A 16,260-nucleotide genomic window follows, 5' to 3' on the forward strand; every position below is an offset into this window, starting at 1 on the left:
GTTCACTTCTAGAAGGTTTGAACCTTGCTGTTCTGACTTTGCCCTCATTCAGTCAGCTAGAGGCAAGTGAACAAAAAGCCTTGCCCTGCAGAGGGCCACAGCAAGAACCACCTTCCCCTTTGGAAAAGGTGTGGAGTGTTGTGGTTCGTTTAAAGGGAAGAGATCTGAACTGCTATTGCTGCCACAAAGGAACTATTTAGACCATAAGCCCTTCAGGGCAAGAGCTTTGGCTGTTAGTGTTTGTAAAGTGCCTGGCACGCTTTCAGTGCTACAGATAAATAATCAAGTTTGGAATGAATGAGATTAAGCATCCTGCTAATCGATAGAGAGCAATGACTTCCTTAATGGCACCTGGAGCAGGAAACTGATTTTAGGTTGAGAAGGGACAGAAACCGCTAGACATGGTGAGAGAGAGTTCAGCCACAGTGCCTGCCCAAGAAGGCTGGAATCATACTACTACATGTTTTTAAATTGAGTAATCTAGCATATACTGGGTACAGTACTGGGTACAGACTTCTTTTTGAACAGAGCTTTCAGAGGAAATAGAGAAGAAAAGAGCTATTATCTATGCAAATACTACTGAGTACCTTAGACACATTTATACCACCCGGTGATCAGTCATAATAAGGGCCCTTTTTGTGCAAAGGCCGGAATGATCACTTGATTAGAGGATGGAGCATATAGATCCACATCTCTTCATGTTGAGTTGGGATTAGGGGAATTGACACCTTTTCCTCCACTTGACTGATCTTTTTGTCCTGGAATGAGCTGGACTGGGCAATACAGGAGAATTTGGCACCAGTGAAGGACAGTTTCCTTGTAGGTCTGTAAGGAATGTAGTTCTAGAACCTAGCCCCATTGTTACTTTGCTTCTGAAGGGATTGACCCCAGGGGAGGATCTGGCAAAACTATACTAGATCTGCCATCCTAATCTGAGGTAAATTGTCCTCCAGTTAAGGCAATTCTAGAGATCAGCTCACCAAACTGTCTGCAGCCACAGGGCTCAGTAGGCAGAGAGACTGATTACAAAGGTTATATCCTTACCTAAAAGAAATCTAAATGAAACATATTCCCTGATGACAATTTCTGTAACTACCTTAATAGAGCCATAGCTGTTTGTTCAGCCTAAATGACTATCTGAGCATAATGACTATCTGAGCATAATCCCTGCTTTACAGTCCATTTGAATCTTTATGGGTCATTGGAAATCTATTTTGAGAGTGGTCTCATCTACCTGGAGATGTTGGATTCTATTTTGGAATAACGACGATTTAAAAAAAAAAAAAAGTCCTACACAAGGGCATTGAGCTCCTAAGGTACAGCTCCTTTTGGTTCTCCAAGATCTCCATCTTTCAGATTAAGGGTCCTGGTCAGATGTTCAATTAGGGTAAAAAGAGTCTCTCTTAAACAACCTTATCTCCATGGAATCCCAACTCTTCTTACTTGGGTTGACATATTCCATATCATCCTGTAAATTGGTCATATCTCTTCAGAAAGCTGAACCCATGGGTGTTATGCACTTCCAGCCTCCAAGATTGGTAGATTCAGTTTCAGACAGGTTCCAACGAGCTAGGATTAAGGCCTCTCAGGGGGTATTTTGTGATCTAAAAATCACTAAATGACAGAGCTGACAAAGTAGACTATTTCTGACTGCACCCTTTGATGACAGGAAAGATTAAAGATGCATGAAAACCAAGGGTCATGTGTGTTGCATCTTAATTCAGTTATCCCTAACCTGAGCATCCAACACTCCAAGTGTTGAAAAGGGAACCCTTAACCCTTTCTTATTCCCTACTAACTAGAGAATGAGAGAGCTCACAACCTGGTAGCTTGTTTCTCCATGGAGTGCTCTAATGGAATGGAGAAGTGTGAGGGAGAGGATGTACCTCTCACTTGCAGCAAGCATTAAACTAAACCTATCAGGATTGGGGGGAAATTGCCCCACCACCCCAAAGAAAAAGGAAAAATCAAACAAACTTCAACTGACCAGAAACCTCCCTGCTGAACATAAGACTAGTCTGACCCAGAAGAGCCAAAGGTCCATCTAGCCCAGTATTCTGTCTTCCGACAGTGGCCAGTGCCAGGTGCCCCAGAGGGAATGAACAGAACAGGTAATCATCAAGTGATCCATCCCCTGTTGCTCATTCCCAGCTTCTGGCAAACAGAGGCTAGGGACACCAATCCTGCCCATCCTGGCTAATAGCCATTGATGGACCTATCCTGTTTGATTGGGAACATGGGTATTGCCATGTCTGATCAGAACACTGTTCTATCTAATGCAGTATCCTATTTCTAAAAGTGGCAAGTACCACATACATATGGAATAACCAGCCATAGGGGAAATTTCTTTTATGCACTGTAAGTTTGAGTTTGGCTTAGGCACTAAAACTAGGGCTTTGGAGCAGAGCCCGGAGCTTGAGTGCGGAGCAGCTCTGGAGCAGTGGAGCTGCTGGTTTTTGCCTGAAGCTGGAGCGGAGCCAGAGCACAGCTCCAAAAACGTGACTAAAACGTGGGTTTATTTCCTGTATGGGAAAAAATCAAACTAAACTTTCTCCTGATTCATATCAGTGTCTAATTTTTTTTTTTTTTTTTTTTTGAACCACCTAAATTTTTGGTCTTGGTATCTTTTGTCAGTGAGTTTTGTAGGTAAATTGTGTAGCATATGTTTGGGGGAAAATGTTTTCTTTGTATCATATTTAAATACCTTTTAAATTCCATATGAATACCTCATTGTTTTTGTACTTTGGGTACTTTTGTTTACCTTCTCATTTTACCTTTGGAGCAACCACAGGATTGTTGCTGAAGGATGTAAAGCACTCTTTCCCTCTCACCCCCCCTGTGGAACACTTTACTTTAAAGGCTACCAATTTTAAAAAGGACACTGTCTTCTTAATCTGCCTTTCTGCTTCCATCTCATAGTTCATTTTTAGCAACACGACAAGATCTTTCTCATGCATTGCTTTCCATACAGCTTCTTAGAGTTCTCTCTGGTAGAAGTGTTTTTTCCCATCTCTTTTTTTCTCTGCCTTCTTCCCGCCCCATAGGCCCTAGCAAGGGTTTTCTTTCAACTACCGGAGGGAGGTCTTCATTTCCCGATTTCATTTTCTACTGCTGGAAAAGATGCTCTTCTCAATCCTTTTCCTCCTCTTCAGGAAAAGGACACTTAGGGCATGGCTACACTGGAAACTTCAAAGCACTGTCGCGGGAGCGCTCCCACGGCAGTGCTTTGAAGTGCAAGTGTGGTCGCACGCGAGCGCTCCTGGTAATCCACCTCCACGAGGGGATTAGCTCCGAGTACTGGGAGCCTGTTTACACTAGCGCTTTAAAGCGCTCGGACTTGCTGTGCTCAGGGGTGTGATTTTTCATGCCCTGAGCCAGCAAGTTAGAGTGTTATAAAATGTAAGTGTACCCAAGCCCTTATTCTCACCTCTGAAATCAGGCTGAGTAAACTTCCTGCCAGTTAGGCCTGGTCTACACTTAAATTTTAAAAAAAAAGAGTACTTGTGGCACCTCGGAGATTAACAAATTTATTTGCGCATAAGCTTTCGTGAGCTACAGCTCACTTCATCGGATGCATTCAGTGGAAAATACAGTGAGGAGATTTATATACATAGAGAACATGAAACAAATCTCCCCACTGTATTTTCCACTGAATGCATCCGATGAAGTGAGCTGTAGCTCACGAAAGCTTATGCTCAAATAAATTTGTTCGTCTCTAAGGTGCCACAAGTACTCCTTTTCTTTTTGCGAATACAGACTAACACGGCTGCTACTCTGAAACTTAAATTTTAGGCTGATATAGTTACATCAGTGATGGGTGTGAAAACTCCATGCCCTTGAGCAATGTAGCTATGCTGACCTAAACCCCAGTGTAGATGCAGCTAGGTCCACAGGAGAATAATTCCGTCAACATAGCTACTGTCACTTTGGGAAGTGGAGCTCCTACATGGATGGAGAAAACCCTTTAATTGGTGTGAGCTGTATCTGCGCTACAGGGTTATGCTGTCCTAGCTGCCATGCTGTAACGATGCTTGTATAGTCCCTACGGTGTAGACATACCTTTAGAGCATGGTGCTGAAGACATGGGGTAGTAGTAGCATACACGTGCTTCATGGGTGCTCAACATGTACCTAGAACATGTTCTGGGACCCACTTGGTTGTAAACACGAGCAAAGAATTTTTATTTTTAGGCTTAAAAAATAAAGTGGATATACATTGCTCACTCTCCATTCAAATGGATTGCTGTAGTGAAACATAACACATGAACACTGAACAGTAGTTCAGGAGGTGAAGACTCCTGAATCCAGTTGAAATGATATGAGGACTTAAATAGGTAGAATATGAATTCAGGCCTAGACACAGATTAACATCCCTAGTCTTACAAAAGTTCAATGAATCATTAATTACTACAAGTAGTTAGGATTTCGGTTTTTCAGCCCCTCCAAAAGATGGCTTATTAACTTCTTCTTTATCACAGAATCTTGTATCCGGACCTTATGTTTTGTGGAATATTATTTGCTCTGCATTACTTCCTATAACACTGAATTTTTGCTGTACTATACCGTTATTTACCACAAATAATTCCCATTAACATTAAATTCAGGTTTAGTTTGTGGTTTTATTATTTTCTTGTACCATTTGTCCTGGCAAGTGTTCGAGTTCCTTTCATCCAATAGTTTTAGAATAAAATTAAGTTGAATACCTGTCTCTGGCAGCAGCAACAGAGTAAATGCTGAAACTTTCCTTTGTGGACTTTTATGGATTTCAGATAGAGGGTGAAAATTAAACCTGTTCCAGGATTACAGTTCTGCTTCTAAACTACAAGTCTCCAGGTGTGATGTTACTAGCTTCCACAATATTATCATAGTACTGTAGTTACATTGGAAATATTGTGGTACTGTTTTTGGATAAAGTGTATTATGCTGATGTAATGCATTTTTATCTCATGGCTGCAGGACTTGGGGTGATGAATTCTGGCTCAATTTCTGACGAAATGTGTATGTAGAATTAGTTTCCTCGCCCTTCTTAATCTTTCCAAAATGTACCAAAAGAGCACTTTCCTTTTCTCTTCAAATCTGGAATGTGAAGAGGAGTTGAGGAGAGATTAGTAAGACTGGGACTTTTTTCCTTGGAAAAGAGATAAGGAGGGATACGATAGAGGTCTATAAAATCATGACTTGCGTGGAGAAAGTAAATGAAGTGTTATTTACTCCTTCTCATAACACAAGAACTATGAGTCACCAAATGAAATTAATAGTCAGAAGGTTTAAAACAAACAAAAGAAAGTATTTTTTCTCAGAACGCCCAGTCAGCCTGTGAAACTCCTTGCCAGAGGATGTTGTGAAGGCCAAAACTATAACAGGGTTCAAAAAAGAACTAGATAAGTTCATGAAGTTCAATGGCTATTAGCCAGGATGGCCAGGGATGGTATCCCTATTGTCTGTTTGCCAGAAGCTGAGAATGGGCGACAGGATAGATCACTTGATGATGACCTGTTCATTCCTGCTGGGACACCTGGCACTGGCCACTGTTGGAAGACAGGACACTGGGCTAGATGGACCTTTGGTCTGGCCGGTCTTATGTGAACTTTTATGTTTTCAATGGGAAAAGAAACTAGGACCCTTCCCAAATATTTTCCATTTAAAACCTCTTTCCCCTATATCTCCTGTTTAGGAGGCCTTATCTGGGTGAGAAGAAACCACTTGATGAATATTTAGTAGATTATGATTTCAAGGCTTATGCCTTTGTTTTGAAACACTTTCAGAGTATCATAAAAAATAGGTTTGTATTAAACCATTTAAAATTTTTAATTTTTTTGCTGCTGAGACCGTTTCCTAATTTTTCTTTGCTTCTACTGTTTACTAACTTCTCAACTAGTGTATTCTTTAAATGTATTTTATTAATAAACTTTGTATTTAGAAGTCTTACAATTTATCTAAAAATATAAAATTTCAGAGTTTGAATTCTAATGAAAATGACATTGATGTTTTAAAAGGTTCTTGGTGTACATAACAAAGCAACTTGACCTTTTTTGCTAAGATTGGGAAACCGCTTTTATTTATATTTATATTTTGAGAGAGATCTGACTTTTTGTTCTCAAATTTCTTTCTGAAAAGCTGTTGAAATATTAGATGCACTGTGTATAAGTAACTGTTTCCTGTCCCCTTATATAGACTGGATGGTTGTTCAAATAAAATCCAGATATCTGCAGGCATCTCTAAATTTGCAGTATGTATTTATAAAGGGCTCTCATTTTGACAGTTAAAAATGCTCATGTGAGCTGTTTGTGACGTACAGTAACTGTCCTCCAGTTCTCAGTACTTGTTAACAAATTACTCATCAGAATGACTACACAGCTGAGGTACTTGTATTAAGCTTCTGAGCATGCTCAGTGTTGTGAACTAAATATTTCTGGAGTCTGAACAGGGTGCTTGAAGTTTATTAAATATTTACTGTGTTTTGGAAGTTATATAGAATTAAAGATGGATCACTTGCTTTCACTCAGCCTAATAGATTTGTAAGAAAGCATTGCAGAAAAATGGATGTCAGTTTAAGCAATAATTTGAATTTTTTCTCATTACTAGGAGGGTTGCAGAGAACACTTAAAGTGTGGGCAACTATTTAAAACACACTCCTCCCTATCCCTCCTTTCTCATAGGAACGAGGACAACAGATGTGCTGAACTCAAGTAATTAGCATAAAATAAAAAGTGTTCAATTTACTGATTAGCACAGTTGGTGCCATAAAGGACTACAATAACTCTGGTTGGTTCACAGGTTTTTGGGTCTGGAGTGGATTATGTTTGGAAAGCTCTTAGCAGCTTATGTAGCTTTTTCCAATCACAGCAACCCCCCTCTACTGGGCTCAGCTGGAGAACATGGTTAATAGATCTTTTCTCAGGTTTTTGTTGTGGATGTTGGATAAGGGTTACATATTTTCTTTTTGATTGGTTCTGTTACCAGATCTGTTTTTCCGGTGTCCGATTTTAGTTCTTAGGTTCAGAACTGCTTTTCCTCTGGTATCCAATAGATGGCATCAATGTACTACGAATGCTTCTGAATCCATTTTTTGTCCGCAGAGGTGCCATTCTGATTCCAGTATCAGACTCCCATATACAGTTTGTGTTCCAAGTTTACCCTTGTGTATATCAAATATTTAACCACTCTTCACCATGTTTGTGCTTACACTAGAGTGAAATACACAGAATAGAGGGGGATTCAATTCACAGATACTTCCAACCTTTTTGTTTGAGTATACAGGTTGGTGAATGTGCATTAGTTTTGCTGTAATGGTCCTTTAAAAAAAAAAAAAAGGTGCAAAATTCTGGGACAAATCCTTTCAAGGTTAGTAGTACTTACTGTTCAGTGACTCCTAGTACTACAGATGTTGACATGGGTGTGTTAGTAATTGTTACCTTGTTGTTTAATCTGAAATGGCGACAACATCTATCTATCTCATTGATGTTCGCTTCCATATTTTTTTAATTAGAAAGCATTAATATGCTTTGACTAGCTGGCTGTAACTGCCTCCTAATTTAATTTGGTTAGTCCAGGAGGGTTATTCAGAAGCCATAAGAGCGACAACCATGCGTTTATTATTTAAGGATTTTAATCCTCAACACTGATTTTACTTGGATGAATTGAAGATGGAGCTGGGAGAGGAGGGAGGCGGGCAGGGGTTCTCTCTTTGACTCCAAGGGTGGAACTGAGACTGGAACCAAGCAGAGTAATTTTGCCAGAGAAGATGATCTTCCACTCTATATTAAGGGTGATTACCCAGCCCTAACCAGAGATGAAAGTTCATTCTCTGCTACAGAGAGTCTCTGCAAGGTGCAGTGGAGGTGGGGGACCAGTAGAGAGTTGATCATAACTCACTGATTTTCTGGACAGGATCTTTGCAGATTTTGGAGCAGACTAATGTCTGCTCTAAACTCTACCAGCTTGTACTGGTCCCCAAGGGTTGGTTGTCCTAAAGTTCTCCCACATACATATGTATAGGTATGTGTGGTAACAGAGTTTCCCAGGGGCTTGCCCCTGGGAATTTCCAGAGTGCAGTCTACTTAACCCATGGCCTTATCCCTGTGAGGGTTGATGTAGGAGCCAGCTATCCAAATTCTACACCTGTTTGTGGCTCCTCTATGTCAGGGGACTCACCAGCTGAGAAGCTTTGCTGGTTTTCTCACTTTGTGACACCTGAATGATGCAAAGGAGATGAGCAGACCAATACAGCCCAGAAACTTTTCCCTTCGTATGACAGAGCAACAGAAGCTTTCTGCCCTGTTTCCACTGAACTCTGACATTATTGCTACCCTTAGATATTGTGGAGGAGGAGCCACAGGGGGTGGTGGTGATACCATCTCTTCTTTGTTTTTTTCATACAGAGAGAGGATCTTTTGCTGCACAGTCTAAAGCTACTCTTGGCTTCTCAGACCTTCTTGGAACCAAAGTTCTCATGGAACTGGATTTCAGTATGCCCTGAGGGCCTGATCCAGTGCCCATTGAAGTCAGTGGGGAGTCTTTCCTTTTGATGAGAAGGCTTGGAGCAGTCTCCTACTCTATCCTTTCAAGTTCCATGAACAGCTTTCATCAGCATGGGCCAGAGACAAATCTATGGTCCTTATTACCCAAGTAGCAAACTTCAGAGAGAGGGACCATCCGTTGAGCAAATGTCCCTTACCTAATCAAAAAGCCCTAGGATATAGGAGTCGTGCACATTTTTTTTCAAAGGAATGGTTGAAAATAACATTCCCAGGCATTAGGATCACAGACATAGGGAGGCATTCAAACAGTGAAAAAACAGATCACAAATTCTCCAGTTCTGAATCGTTTAGTCAAGTGCCCAAGCATGTTCTTCAGAACACATTGGGACAACTAAATGTGCAGGAAGAGCAGCCTGTTGTGTTTGCACTGAGATGTCTAAATGGAGTAGAAAGAAACCACACCAGTTTGCAAACGAGATAGTGGCAATTGTTAATTCAAAGCACCCTCCTCTCTATCCAGGTTTTAACTTTAAGCACCTAAATCCTTGCAAAATTGGAGCCAAAGTGATGTATTAGTCTAGTATGGTTCAGCAATGTGGGTTTTGCCCACATGCTCAGGCTCTAACTGATTGCCATATTTGGGGTAGGGAAGGAATTTTGCCAGAGACCTTGAAGGATTTTTGCCTTCCTTTGCAGCATAGGGCACGGGTCACTTGCAGGTTGCAACTAGTGTAAATGGTGAATTCTCTGTAATTTGAAGTCTTTAAACCATGATTTGAGAACTTCAGTAACTCAGCCAGCGGTTAGGAGTCTCTTACAGGAGTGGATGGGTGAGGTTCTGTGGCCTGCAATGTGCAGGAGGTCAGACTAGATGATCATGATGGTCCCTTCTGGCCTTAAAGTCTGTGAATCTATGAACAATGTCAGGTTCCCATACATATGTGTGAGAGTATATGATGATAACATAAGACTAGCCATATTGGGTCAGAAGAATGGTCAATCTAGTCCAGTGTCCTGTCTTGCAACAGTTGCCAGTGCCAGATGCATCAGAGGGAATGAACAGGGCAATTGCAGAGTGATCCATCCCCTGTCATTCAGTCTGAGCTTTTGGCAGCCAGAGGTTTAGAGGTGCCTAGAGCATGGGGTCATGTCACTGACCATCTTGACTAATAGCCTTTGATGGATCTATGCTCCATGAACTTATCCAATTGTTTTTTAAATCCTATTATACTTTGGGCCTTCACAACATCCCTGGCAATGAGTTCCACAGGTTCACACTGTGCGTTGTTTGAAGTACTTCCTTCTGTTCATTTTAAACTTGCAGCCTATTAATTTCATTGGGTGATCCCTGGTTCGTGTGTTGTGTGAAGAGATAAGTAACACTTCCATAGTTGCTTTCTCCAAACTATTAATGATTTTAGAAACTTCTATCATATCCTCCCCCCACTGTAATCTTCTCTTTTCTAAGATGAACGGTCCAAGTCTTTTTATTCTCTCCTCATATGGAAGCTGTTCCATACTCCTATTGATTTTTGTTGCCCTTCTTTGTTCTAATTCTAATATCTTTTTTGAGATACGGCAATCATAACTGCACACAGTATTCAAGGTGTGGGCATACTACAGGTTTATATAATGGCATTATAATATTTTCTGTCTTATTGTCTATCCCATACCTAATAGTTCCTAATATTCTGTTTGCTTTTTTGACTGCTGCTGCACAGTGAGCAGATGTTTTCAGAGAACTCTCCACAATACTCCAAGATCTTCCTTGAGTGGCAACAGCTAATTTAGACCCCATCATTTTGCATGTGTAGTTGGGATTATGCTTTCCAATGTGCAGTATTTTGCACTTATCAACATTGAATTTCATCTGCCATTTTGTTGCCCAGTCACTCAGTTTTCCGCAGTCCCTTTGTAACTCTTTGCAGTCAACTTTGGACTTAACTATCTTGTATAATTTAATCTCATTTGCTAATGTTGCCACCTCACTGTTAACCGCCTTTCTGGATAATTTATTAAAAAGTTGAACAGCATTGGGCCCTATACAGATGATTGGTGGACCATGCTATTTATCACTTTGCATTGTGAAAAAAGAGTTTATTCCTATCCTTTTTTCCTATCTTTTAGCTAGTTGCTGATCCATGAGAGGACCTTCCCTTTTACTGCATAACTCCTTACTTTGCTTAACAGCCTTTGGTGAGGGACCCCGCCGAAGGCTTTCTGAAAGTTCTAGTACATATATCCCTTGTCCATATATTTGTTGGCACCCTCAAAGAATTGAAACAATGTGTGAGGCATGATTTTTGTTTACAAACGTTGTGTTGACTCTTCTCCAATGTATCATGTTCATCTGTGTGTGTGATGATTCTGTTCTTTTGACCAGTTTCTCCTGTACTGAAGTTATTCTTACAGTCCTGTAATTGCCAGGATCACCTCTGGAGCCTTTTTAAAAAGTTGGCATTACATTAGCAGTCTTCCAGTCATCTCATACAAAGGCAGATTTAACTGATAGGTTACATATCATAGTTGTAAGTTCTGCAGTTTCATATTTGAATTCCTTCAGAGCTCTTCAGTGAATATCATCAGGTCCTGGTATTACTGTTTAATTTATCAGTTTGTTCCAAAACCACCTCCTTGTGATACCTCAATCTGAGACAGTTCCTCAGATTTGTCTAAAAATAATTGGTCTGATTTGGGAATCTCCCTTACATCCTCTGCAGTGAAGACCTATGCAAAAAATTCATTTAGCTTCTCTGCAATGGCCTTGTCTTCCCTGATTGCTTCTTTAGCACCTCAATCATCCAGTTGTCTCACTTACTGTTTGGTAGGCTTCATGCTTCTGATATACTTAATTTTTTTTTTGCTAGTTGCTCTTCAAATTCTTTTTTTGGCCCACCTAATTATACTTTTTATAATTTTTAATAATTATAATTTAAATATAATGTATACATTGACTTGCAAGAGTTTATGCTTGTTTCTTTTTTCCTTAATAGAATTTGACTTCCAATTTGTAAGGGATGCCTTTTTGCCTCTAACCACCTCTATTACTCTTCTGTTTAGCCACGGTGATATTTTTTGGTCATCTTTCTGGGTTTTTTTGTTTGTGGTATACACCCCTTATGGTGTTTTTAAATAGTTTCCTGGCAGCTTGCAGGCCTGTCACTCTTGTGACTGTTCTTTTTAATTTCTGTTTAACTAGCTTCATTTTTGTGTTCCCTTTTTGAACTTAAATGCTACTATGGTGGGTTTCTTTGGTATTTCCACCCTACAAAGATGTTACATTGAAGTACATTATGACAACTATTTCTGAGTGGTTCAGCTATACTCGCCTCTTGGACTAGATCCTGTGCTCCCCTTCGGACTGCATGAGCGCGCATCTGAGAGAGAGAACTTTAGACAGCCAAACACATCTCTTTACTCATTTTTATGTACAACATAACTTGCTTAAAAATCCTTTGTCTTTACCATCACCTGGAATCCAGTTTGTGATAACAAGCTGCATGTGAAGAGTATAGTTCAGGTATATTGCAATACAGAACCCTTAATATTAAGGATCGTAAGAGCCTGGCTGCTTTTAAAATTTTCTCTGTGTGCTGTCAGAATCTTTTTTTTTTTTTTTAAAGGTAAATGTGTAGTTTCTAAGAGAGAAACTGACTGCTGAAATATACTGGGCTAATAAATCACTTAGGCTCCCCCACACTTGCAGAACCTTACACACATTCTTAAAGTCAAGCACATGAGTAAAGTCTTTACAGGATTAAGGCCTTAGCATTGCCTGAAGAATTCTTCAGAACAATCTTAGGCACATCGACCAGTTGTAAATGGGTGGTTCACAATTTATTATTTAGTGTTTCACCTTGTTTCTTGAATTCTGAATTAGTCATCATCTCTTGCCTCACACCTGTATTTTTAAGAACTGGTAACATGAATTTTCACTCCTAGTAATTAAGAAATAAAATTCCTTTTGCCTTTACGAATAGTGAACGTCCTTTATCCCATCCAGACATTTGTGTACTAAGCCTAAACTTTTGGTGATTGCGGTTTTTTGATTATTTGTATTACAGTAGCACTTACAGGATCCCAGCCACCTTTGGAGGCTCACTGTGGTGTACTCAGTGTAAACAAAAATAATAATAATAAAAAAGAATAAAGTCTTCAGAAATTAGATGTGAATGGTCATATTTCTGATTACCATATATTCTAGGCAGTCAGAGAGACCACTTGAAATCAATGGGGAATTTTATGAAATTCTGTGGACTTCTCTTCTCTCCAGATCTGATTAAACGTTTTGAAGATTTCAGGGAAAAGTCTCTACTAACTTACTTATTCTCTCCCCCCCCCCCCCCCCAATAGTAAGACATTTTCAAGCAGCTTTAAATAAAATGTGGATTTATTTCACAGTCTTGGTATTAACAAGAAATACACCCCCTAAGATATCTTTTTTTTCTCTTCCTGAGTTTCAGTTCCTGTATCCAAGGAGATCTTCCTATCCCTCGAGGCTTTTTCCTGCTTGTCCCTCTTAAACTCGTAAATTGAGTACCAAACCTTGTCAAAATTAAATGAGCATTTTTTAAAGACTTGAACCCACGTTCCTTGGAGAGATCCTTCAAATGAATGTAACTATAATGTGTAAAACACACTAGCTGGGCATTTGTTCTAAAATGTTAAGTAATAAAATGTTAAGCAGTAAAATAGTTAGAAATTGTTGACATTTTACATGTCTATCATTGTTTTAGAGCTAATATTTAATGGAATTGTATGGGACAATTAATACCCGCCTAGAAGTATTGTTGTATCACTTCAAATTTTAAAGGTTATCCTTGCAACACAAAGGGGAAAAAAAAAGTCTGCAGAAAAGTTGAAATACAAGAAATCCACACACTCTGAATCTGCCCTGTAGCATGGAATTTGTGTTTTATATATTTATAATGGTCCGTCAGACTAGTCCTCAATTACAAAGCTAAAATGTCTTGGAGCTTTTCTGGAGTTACTTAAGCCTATTAGATGTTAACAAATATGTGTTTTTATAGGTACGTGCACACCAGTTAGTTTTACCACCTTGTGATGTAGTGATCAAGGCTGTAGCTGAGTACGTCCGTAATATTCAGGACACCACAGATTTGGATGCCATAGCAAAAGATGTTTTTCAACATTCACAGGTAAAGTAGGGCTAACACAAAAATACATGGGTTTGGTTCACCTAAAATTGTGTTGTGGATCTTTGTTGAAAACAAATAAAGTTCATATTTCTTGTGTGTGTATATGTCTTGATTTCCAAAACTTAGTATTCAGCAGTTTTAAAAAGAAATCCACTTTCCTGTCTGCACTTAATCGTTGGGTACATGATTATTGAAATGACACTACATTCTTTCCACCTTACCTTTTAGCTTTATTTATGTTCATTGTCATTAAGAGCCCACACTTACAAAGTTTGCTTTTCTAAGCTCGAAATATGCTTTGTTCCTATGGTGATTGTTAATAAAAGTGGATCTTGTATCCACTCAATCACCATGATGCTTATTAAAAATAATTCTCTGTTCCAATGTGCCATAGTAAGATGTTAATTTGTTGATCCATAGATATTATATTTATTATTGTATGATGTAGCATAGATAAGCATGTTACAATATTATGCCATGATGTATAGGTCACATGGGTATATTTGTTTACGAAGCCTGTTTTACTTTTTATTTTAGTCTAGAACAGAAGACAAAGTTACTCGATTTAAGAGAGCAGTTGCATATTATTCAGCGACTAATAAACCTATGCCATTTCATCTACCACATTACCTAGGTAAGTAACAAAAGCCTGTTTATAAGAAAACTGACTGAGATAATCCTAAATAAAAGATAGCGATGTTGAGGAAGTTGTCTTTATATTCATTACCTCTATTTTTTTATCAGATTACCTTTAAAAACCCAGTATTCACTGCAGTGGTTTCATTTCTTTTAAAATAGGTTGAGCTCATTCCCCAAATTGAGTTTCGATTACAGCAACAACACTAATTATCTTTCATCCTAAACAGTGTCTAATTCAGGATACTTAAACAGTTAACAAGTGAAAACTGGTCAGCAACTTCAGCAGGAAAATAGGTGTACTATACTTTTTTCACAAAACAGAGTTCTTGCTTCTCCCCAGTTTTATCTGAGAGATTTTTCCTTTGTATACATGAGGAAATAAAAACACTGAAATTACATGTTTCACAGATGTGGTGTTCATAGTTTAAGTTAACTGTTACCACCAAAACTTGAATATGCAAGTACTAAATGTGACCAAACTATTGAAGTAACTTGGAAAACATTTTCCTCCCAGCTTACTGTATATCCTTTGTAATAAATAAAGGGCTAGATTAAAAGTATGTTAAGGTTGCAGAGTCAGGTACTCGGAAGGTTACTTGAGCTCAGATATGTTGTGCATTTTTTATCTCTTGGTGCTGCAGGTTGAGTGGCGTTGGCAGTCACATGCTACTACAACTCTTCCTTGCAACCCTGACTTGGCTCTGTCCCCATTTATCTACCTTTATTCCTTCTTCCCTGTGCAGTTAACACCCTGGCACTGTGGTCTCCATCCAGCTGTCTGGGTTGCCATTACTTTTGGACTTCTCTCCGCTTTAGGCTCCTATTGTTTGCCACTGTTGGGCTCCTGAGCAGTAACTCATTTGAAACGGACCCTATTTTAAGTCCTCCGAGACCTGCATTAGGGTTAAAATAGCCGAGTGTTTTTCAGTCTGTCAGTTGGTGCCATCTCTACTCACAATTACAGTTATTATCACTGATTTCCCTGTTCTGCTAACCCTAATTAACCAATGCACGTTGGGTAGGTTGCAAGCCCAGGTTGGTATGGAGGGAAGGTAGTGAGAGTAAGGGAAGCTCTAAGGAGAGGAAGCAGGTGATCTCCAGATAGTTTTCATATTACAGTATACTAATCTACCTTGCATCCTTTTGAGGAAGATGTAAATAAGATTGTTTCTTCTTGACAGAGACAGCATGCTGCTACGGGCCGACAGTGTTTTTGCTCTTTTGAATGCTTGTTGGACAACCAATATTCTTACAGTTAGTGTCTAGAAACTTAAAACTTGAAGTTCCACTACTTCTGCTGTATTCTAGTGGAAATGCAATATGTTGAGAATGTCAAGCCACTTTCACTGAAGGGTCATGTGGATTAAGTTCTAGATATGATGGGATTTGGAGAATAAAAGTAGGCAGAATAATGAAGAGAGAGAAATGGAATCAAAATGGAGAGAAACCAAAACAAGTTAAAATTGACTTGACAAACTGCAGAGTTGCAGAGAGAATTATATAGTAAAAAAACAGAAATGAGCTCAGGATGGTAAAAATAGCCACGGGAATAAAACAAGAACAAATAAACTGTAAGGGCAAAATATATAAATAAATAAAATAATCAGGTCAGGTGTAAAACTCAGTGAGGATTGATTTTTTTAACATATAGATTAGTTACTTAAAATACACATTGGACAACTGCGTTTTGACCAGATTGCATGTGTGGGGATGAGTATATAAAATGAGTACTATCGTGTTTTTTCCCATTTTTATTTCCACCCCTTTTCCCAATTTGCTAATTAAACAGCCAGACCAAATCAGTTTGGGATGCCTGGAATAGTGCCACCATATGTTCCTTCTCAGATGCTCAACATTCCACAGACCTCTCTACAAGCAAAACCTGTGGCAAGTATTTTCTTCTGCTTTTCTTGACTTAATAACTATTAGAAATGTGGTCTGCTAGATGCATGAAAATCTAGGTAAGAAGATTAAAAACCTAGC

The 16,260-nt window shown here is 39.1% G+C and overlaps 1 protein-coding gene across 4 annotated transcripts in view; it reads left to right on the forward strand.

The window, feature by feature from the left end:
* FAM120A (family with sequence similarity 120 member A) overlaps positions 1 to 16,260 on the forward strand; it is a 117,732-nt gene that overhangs the window by 25,860 nt on the left and 75,612 nt on the right. For 3 of the 4 annotated variants that reach the window (XM_073352163.1, XM_073352162.1, XM_073352159.1), the window contains exons 4-6: positions 13,510 to 13,638; positions 14,176 to 14,272; positions 16,067 to 16,164. In XM_073352163.1, the coding sequence (XP_073208264.1) occupies positions 13,510 to 13,638; positions 14,176 to 14,272; positions 16,067 to 16,164 (324 nt within the window). The remainder of the gene's footprint in view (positions 1 to 13,509; positions 13,639 to 14,175; positions 14,273 to 16,066; positions 16,165 to 16,260) is intronic. The other variant, XM_073352160.1, reaches the window with a different exon arrangement.

The sequence above is a fragment of the Lepidochelys kempii genome, chromosome 7 (genome assembly GCF_965140265.1).
Source record: "Lepidochelys kempii isolate rLepKem1 chromosome 7, rLepKem1.hap2, whole genome shotgun sequence".
Lineage (NCBI taxonomy): Eukaryota > Metazoa > Chordata > Testudines > Cheloniidae > Lepidochelys > Lepidochelys kempii.